At 46.2% G+C, this 8,286-nt stretch overlaps 1 protein-coding gene across 1 annotated transcript in view; it reads left to right on the top strand.

The window, feature by feature from the left end:
• Positions 1 to 8,286, top strand: part of NID1 (nidogen 1) — a 122,744-nt gene that overhangs the window by 61,090 nt on the left and 53,368 nt on the right. The window contains exons 10-11 of the mRNA XM_011976394.1: positions 659 to 802; positions 7,993 to 8,118. Of these exons, the coding sequence (XP_011831784.1) occupies positions 659 to 802; positions 7,993 to 8,118 (270 nt within the window). The remainder of the gene's footprint in view (positions 1 to 658; positions 803 to 7,992; positions 8,119 to 8,286) is intronic.

Below are 8,286 nucleotides of genomic sequence, written 5' to 3' on the forward strand. Positions count from 1 at the left end.
GCGTTCCCGGCTGGCGCCGTGGTCCGGTCTCTGCCCGTTCCCGGCTGTCGGGAAGGAGCTGAGTTTTAGTGAGCTTTTGTGACATACCGGTGTCAGACTTCACATTTGTCCATAGCCTCGGGGGTCCCGTATAATTGGGTCTGGTCTGGGCCTTAAAATCTTTCTTTTTTTTCAGTTGTCTTTGATTCTTCCTCTATATCCAAATCATTTCTCCAGCTAATTAATTCGTCCTCGCTTTAACTTTATGAAGCAGAAAGAAGGTAGGCGTTCTCCCTCCTGTAGCAACTGTGGCTCCAGGCATCAGGAGTCGGTGCATTTTAGGTGAAGGACCAGATAGTAGATATTTTAGGTTTTGCTGGCTATACAGTCTCTATCACGACATGTCAGCTCTGCCATGGTAGCACAAATGCAGCCATAGACCACACATTAACAAATGGACGTGGCTGGTTGCTAATAAAACTTTATTTACAAAAACGGGGGGGCGGGGGCCATGCTGGTCCTGCCCCAGGGCAACACAGGAATTGGCTGGTGTCCCATTCCACTCTGCTCTTCTGTGATCACCTTCTTGCTCCCCAGTTGTGGTTGACTTTCTGTGGAAGAAGGAAACCTGCAAGAGCTCCTGAAGACTCACTTGGTTCCAATGTCTCTGCCCTCACAGAAGGCTCCCCTGATGCTCTTCAGAATCCCTGCTACATCGGCACTCATGGGTGTGACACCAACGCGGCCTGTCGCCCTGGTGCCAGGACACAGTTCACCTGCGAGTGCTCCATCGGATTCCGAGGAGACGGGCGGACCTGCTACGGTACAGCCTTTGATTCTTACTTGTTGGGGCTGGGAAATCAGGCGAGGAGGAGGCATCCAGATTCAGTAAGCCAGAGAACTGGGTGCAGCAAGGAAGCACGGATGAGATAAATACTGGTGGATATGCCAGGCCTGAATCATTTATGCTTCACATTCACTGTTCTCGTGGGTAGACTCAGGAGTACTGGCCCATTCTTTCATCTGATCTAAGCAGCAGAGTAGAATTCCTAAGGCCACACTCCACTCCATCTTTTTTTTTTTTTTTTTTTTTTTTTGAGATGGGAGTCTCGCTCTGCCGCCCAGGCTGGAGTGCGGTGGCGCGATCTCGCGATCTCGGCTCACTGCAAGCTCCACCTTCCGCGTTCACGCCATTCTCCTGCCTCAGCCTCCCGAGTAGCTGGGACTACAGGCGCCGCCACCACGCCCGGCTAATTTTTTTGTATTTTTAGTAGAGAAGGGGTTTCATTGTGTTAGCCAGGATGGTCTCGATCTCCTGACCTCGTGATCCGCCAGCCTCGGCCTCCCAAAGTGCTGGGGTTACAGGCGTGAGCCACCGCGCCCAGCACTCCACTCTATCTTAAGAATGCACAGTTTTAAAGGAAGTTGTAAGTCAGCTGTTAATGCTAACATCAGTAATATAACGATAGCTATAATTTACTCAGGTGCTGTTTGAACTAAGTGCTTCACAAACATCATCTAATTCTTCAACAACTCTAATGAAATTGATTTTTTGTTCCTTTATTTAAAAAAAGATTGTTTGATTGTGGTAAAATATACGTAACATAAAATATACCATTTTAACACTTTTTAAGTGTACAGTTCAGTAGCATTACATGCATTCGTTTTATTGTGTAACCATCACCACTGTCCATCTCCAGAATTCTCCATCTTGCAAAACGAACTCTGTACCCATTAAACAACAGCTCGCATTTCCCCCTTCCTTTAGTCCTTGGCAATCACCATTCTACTTCCTGTCTCTATGCATTTGATTATTCTAACGATTGCATATGTGGAATCATATTGTATTTGTTCTTCTGTGACTGGCTTATTTCACATAGCATAATGTCTTCAAGCCTCACCTGTGTTGTCACATATGTCAGAATTTTTTTCCTTTTTAAGATTAGATAATATTCCATTGCATGTACGTATTACGTTTTGTCTAGCTATCCATCAGTGGGCGCGTGGGTTGCTTCCGCCTTCCGGCTATTGCAAATAATGTTGTTATGAACGTGGGTGTGCAAATGTCTGTTGAAGTTCCTGCTTTCCGTTCTTTTGGGTATACATTCAAAAGTGGGATTGCTGAATCATGTGGTAATTCTATCTTTAATTTTTTTTTTTTTTTTGAGATGGAGTCTTGCTCTGTCGCTCAGGCTGGAGTGCAGTGGTGTGATCTTGGCTCACTGCAGCCTCTGCCTCCCAGGCTCAAGTGATTCTCCTGCCTCAGCCTCCCGAGTAGCTGGGGCTACAAGTGCTCGCCACCATGCCTGGCTAATTTTTGTATTTTTAGTAGATTCGGGGTTTCACCATGTTGGCCAGGCTGGTCTCGAACTCCTGACCTCAAGTGATCCGCCCTCCTCAGCCTCCCAAAGTGCTGGGATTACAGGCGTGAGCTGCCATGCCTAGCCTTTCCATCTTTAATTTTTTGAGGAACCACCACAACGTTTTCCATAGTGGCTGCAACATTTTATGTTCCCACCTACAGTGCACAAGTGTTTCCATTTCTCCATCTCCTTGAAAACGCTTGTTTTCTGTGCTTTTTAAAATAGGAGGCCAGGCGCAGTGGCTCACGCCTGTAATCCCAGCACTTTGGGTGGCCAAGGCGTACGGATCATGAGGTCAGGAGTTCAAGACCAGCCTGGCCAAGATGGTGAAACCCCGTCTCTACTAAAATGCAAAAATTAGCCAGGCGTGGTAGCGAGTGTCTGCAGTCCCAGCTACTTGGGAGGCTGAGGCAGGAGAATTGCTTGAGCCCGGGAGGCAGAGATTTCAGTGAGCGGAGATCACACCACTGCACTGCAGCCTGGGTGATAGTGAGACTCCGTCTCCAGAAAAAAAAAAAAAAAAAAAAATAGGGGCCATCCTAATGGGTGTGAGTTTCATTCTATTTATTTATTTATTTATTTTATTTTTATTGTTTTTGAGACAGGGTCTCACTCTGTTGCCCAGGCTGAAGTGCAGTGGCACGATCTTGGCTCACTCCAGCCTCAACCTCCTGGGCTCAGGTGATCCTCCCACCTCAGTCTCCCGAATAGCTGGGACTACAGGTGTGCCACCACGCCTGGCTAATTTTGTATTTTTTGTAGAGATGGGGTTTCTCCATGTTGCCCAGGCTGGTCTCAAACTCCTGGGTTCAAGTGATCCACTTGCCTTGGCCTCCCAACACTCTTTTCTTATAGACGAGAAAACTGAGGCTCATTAAAGTGAGCTGTGACAAATAGTATTTGAACACAAGTCTCTGACTCAAGCATCTGTATTACTCCATCTTCTAGTTGCAGTTATTTTATTATTTATAACTTAAGTTCAAATACTTTCATGTAGGCAGCTTGATATTTGTTTGTTACTAAATTTTAATCTACTGCCAAGGGGAAGTCAGTCCACTACCAAGGGCAAGAATGCCAAGTGCTTCAAGCAGTGCTATTTAAGCCTGCAATTAGTGACAGGGCTCACTAATGAGCATAAGGAACGCTAGAAGGAAGCTTCCCTAGTGGGATGAATAGTGTGTTCACATATGGTTGGCCAGAAAAATGAACAGTTCCCTCTACCCCTGCTTGACCGAGGTATAAGAATCTGGCAAACCCAGCAGTCTCAGAATTTGGGAATCATGCCTGAGGTCTGGAATCCAGCAGCTGCAGCTAATGGCAGATTTGGTGTGCTGATGTAACATGAAGGTTAGAAGATCCTGCTGTCAGGGCCTTGCGGTGTTTGCTTCATAGTGAACCTACCATGCAAGGTGCCTGTCAGGATGTCTGAAATACTGGAGGTCAGGAACTTGTGCGCATAGTACAGGCTGTATGTTTGGCCAGCTTGCTGATAGCTTTGTAAGTGGTAGAATTCAGTCTGAGACTCACCTTCCTGGTAATGTATCGCTAGGGAGGGGACATAGTGCCTACTCACCTACAATCGTCAGTTTCCCAGTATATCCTGCAAAGAGCCTGACAGCCTTGAATGGCTAAATTGGCTCTGGCCAGTTCAAAGCAGCATGATGCCGTGGTGTGTGTGTGTGTGTGTGTGAACAGGGGCCCTCCCAGGCTGCGAAGACAGTCGGTGTGCAGAGGTGGGGCTCCTTCACCAATCCACGCCTCCTCGTTACGCAGCCGTGCTTCAACTTCGTAAGCCTCCTGGATAGTAAAGTGTGGAAGTAACCCGGTCTGCTGCTGTTGAACTGTGACCTCCTGGCTAATTCTGCCCTTGGTGCCTGAGCTTGCCACAGTGGGAGTGCTTCACTTCAGAAGGCACAACCAGCCATCCCTTATGTAATCTGCACCATCCTAGAAAATCCTCTGATATCCTTGTCCAGGAAGACAGGTGGTTGCATGTAGACTTGCTTTTGTCCCGTGGTGAGTGTTCGTTCTGACTTATTACCTCTGTGGAATGCGAGCGTATTCCCAGTCAGGACACTTATTGTTCTGGGTCACTAGAACATGCCTTGAAGTGTTAATACATCGAGACATGAGGCTTAAAATAGGAAATTGCATTAAGCAGATCACTTCATGTGTTATTTTGACCTGGGAAGTGCGTTAGAGGAGAATGAGAATGAGCCTTTGTGATTCAGCGTGCAGCGCTGATATAATGGTGTATGACACCCCAAACAAGGGTGGTTTTGGTGAGACGTCGCACAGTGAACCTCCACAGTAATTTGGAGACGATTTCACAGAGCTCTGTGATTCTCTCTGGCCCACGGCAGGATGGCTCCCACTGTTTCTCAATTTAGAGCCTGTAGAGGTAGTTTTGGCTCATCTCCCATTGAGTAATCGTTGAGTATGTAGAAGGCATTTAGCAAATTGGCAATGAGACTCTTCTCCTGTAAGAGCCTGGCCTTTGTGAAAGGGAAAAATTGGAGAAACTTACAGTTGTTGAAAATATGTGAAAAGTAGCCACTCTGAAAAAAGTCAAAAAGGAGGCAGCAGTGACAAGAAGGATCCAGGATTTTCCTACTGAGTTAGAAAGTTATCCTGTGAAAGGAAATCTCTTTCCAGAGAAGAGGTTGACCAGATGCTAAATAATAGGAATCATCATTTTCCAGCAGATACTGTGGTATGTTATGAGAGACAGTTGACACTTTACAATTTCCACTGAAGAAAGGGTTGAGGACCTGGCTTCAATTTATAGAAAAGATTTTTTTTTTTTTGAGACAGAGTCTTGCTCTGTCACCCAGGCAGGAGTGCAATGACGCAATCTCGGCTCACTGCAACTTCCACCCGCTGGGTTCAAGCGATTCTCCTGCCTCAGCCTCCCAGGTAGCTGGGATTACAGGCACATGCCACCACGCCCGGCTAATGTTTGTATTTTTAGTGGAGATGGGGTTTTACCATGTTGATCAGGCTGGTCTCGAACTCCTGACCTCAGGTGGTCCGTCTGCTTCAGCCTCCCAGAGTGATGGGATTACAGGTATGAGCCACCTCGCCTGGCCCTAGAAGAGAAGATTTAAATTAGGAAGAATTTCCAAACTACGAAGACCATGAACTAATTTCCAAACTATGACGACCATGAGCTGGGAAATTGAATTGCTAGGGTCTTGTCCCTTAAGAAAGGGTGTTATCTAGTCCAGCATGTGTGTGTAAGCCTGCATGGAGGAGGAGGTTGTGTTAGGGAACCATCGCCTCCATCATCCCAGCAGTCCTGAGGTCTTATTTGTCGATAGCTTTTCAGGTAGGGCGAGAGAGAAGAGCCTGGTCAACATAGAAGCCTTTTTCAAAACACAGCTTCCCCTTGCATAAATGTTCCCAGTCAGGAACAGAGCTTGAAGAAGATCCCCTGTGATTTTGCTCTGTCTTCTTGATTGAAAACTGCTGCTCTGTGCTCTCGTGCTTTGGCAATAGAGTCTAAGTCACTGAGCCCTGCAATGTGTACAATGTTTCCAGACATCTGTGCTGGGAGTATCCTCTGAGAGTTGCAGCACAGAGGCAGTGGACACAGGAAGCCCCTTTTTTCTCCCGTGTTGGAGCGGCAGCTGATGGATGGAGCTGTGAAGTCCACACGTGCTGGTGCACTCCTCCCCCACGGCCATCCCCAGCTTCAGCTTGCGTAAGAGCCTGCTTTGGGAGGGGGTTTGTTCCAGAACCTTCTGGCTGTGCCTGGTTCAGTACTGAGACCTTGTGTCTTAAACACGTCACAGAACACACACGTATCAGTATAATCTCTAAAAGTTGAATAGCATTTGGTTTGGTTATTTGCCTGGGTACAGGACAAACTATGGGGCTGATGTGGCAAGAATGCTTGTCTTGTGCAATGTTGACCAATAGGCCAGCAGGACATTTCTCTCACCAACAAAGGCCTGGCTAGACTGGCCATTGAAGGTGGACATAGGAGGCTTTGACTCCCATGTGTCAAAGATTCACATGAAAGCATTGGGGAAGAGATTTATGAGTGGTGGAAGAGTTGTGTGGTCTCAGCCATTATGAGAAACATGTCTTATTTGTTTTAGGTCTAAAACATGTCTAAATTTGTTTTAGACTAAGAGCTGTGGCTCACGCCTGTAATCCCAGCACTTTGGGAGGCCCTCCTCATGCACATCTCAGGGTTTTAGAAATGCCAGAAGTAGCTGTCTACACTCTGAGTATGAGGTTGACAGGTTGACGTGGGAAGAACCTTGTGTAACTGTTCATTTCAGCCCCCATCAGTGGCCACGTAACCAGGGGGATGACAGGTTAGCTCAGTTTCTTGCCTGGGCTAACCAGCCTTACATGAGTGGTAGCCACAGCCTGGCACCCAAAGCCTGGCGGCCATCTGAGGGCCGTGTTCCCAGAGTCAGCTGAATTCATCACCATGGCTGGGGTGTTGGATGAATCCTTGGTTAGTATAATCATAGCTGGCTGTCTGGAGCATTGCTGGGGCCTCCATCTATTTTCTGTAATCTGCAGAAGATAAGTAGTATTATACTTATATAACCCTCAAGATAAGTAGTATTATACTTATTTACCAAAGGGGGAACTGAGGCTGAGTAGTTGGATAACTTGCCCAAGACCACACAAGTTAGTAGCTAAAGGAAGCAGGATTTGAACCTAGCTAGGTCCAACTCCAAAGCCTATGTTTGTTTACTCCATGTTACCCCATGATGGTGGCTGTGGTATTGTCATAGAAAAGGACATCACTCTCCTAGTTCATTTATAGTCTTATGAGTGAATGACTTCCCTTTTAGTCCATTAAGCCCTAGATAATATTCAAAAATTCACAATTAAGCTGTAAATTGTTCAACTTTCCTTTGTAACAGTAATGGAGAAAGTAATATTTTTGAATAACAGCATATTTAAATATACTCTCAAGTTTAGGACTTAAATATAGGACTTGAAATTCTCAAGTTTAGGACTTGAGAATATATTTAATATTCAGAGACTCTCAGTATTCAGAGTCCAGAGATGTGTCTCTGTGTCCTTGTAACACGTATTTGGCAATCTAATGGGAGAGACTCATGTTCAGGGGTCCCAGGCTCAGCAGTTAACTCCAGGAGAGGTGGGGGAAGCACACGTTTCTTTGGGAGAAGGGTGTGAGGATCACTCTCTCCAGTTATGCACAAAAATTGTATTTAACACTACTTTTGGTATATAGAAAATTTGTTTTAGGCTGGGGCAGCGGCTCACACCTGTAATCCCAGCACTTTGGGAGGCCGAGCCGGGTGGATCACGAGGTCAGGAGTTTGAGACCAGCCTGGCCAACATGTTGAAACCTCGTTTCTACTAAAAATACAAAAATTGGCCAGGCGTGGTGGTGCGCACATGTAATCCCAGCTACGGGGGAGGCTGAGGCAGGAGAATCACTTGAACCCTGGAGGCAGAGGTCGCAGTGAACCGAGATCGCACCATTGCACTCCAGCACTGGGCGACAGAGCAAGACTCCATCTCGGGGGGAAAAAAAAAAAAAAGAAAAATTTGTTTTAAAATTGATCTATTGTTAGGTGAAAATGCTATTTTATTATAGTCAGTAATGTTTGAAGAGGTTTAAAAAAAACCTACATTAAAAAAAAATTTGCTGCAGATATTGATGAATGTTCAGAACAACCCTCAGTGTGTGGGAGCCACGCAGTCTGCAATAATCACCCAGGAACCTTCCGCTGCGAGTGTGTGGAGGGCTACCAGTTTTCAGATGAGGGAACGTGTGTGGGTAAGTTCTCCAGGTAACTTCTCAAAATATTATTCACATGGTGTGCATTAGCTCTTGTGCAAAAGGTCTGGTTCCAGGTAAAAATGAGTCTGGTCAAGTTGGAAGGAGCTGGGAAGGGTAATTTACAAAGATGAATCAGACTTAGCCCCTGCCCTCCAACTATCTGAA

The sequence above is a fragment of the Mandrillus leucophaeus genome, unplaced genomic scaffold (genome assembly GCF_000951045.1).
Source record: "Mandrillus leucophaeus isolate KB7577 unplaced genomic scaffold, Mleu.le_1.0 Scaffold165, whole genome shotgun sequence".
Classification (NCBI taxonomy): domain Eukaryota; kingdom Metazoa; phylum Chordata; class Mammalia; order Primates; family Cercopithecidae; genus Mandrillus; species Mandrillus leucophaeus.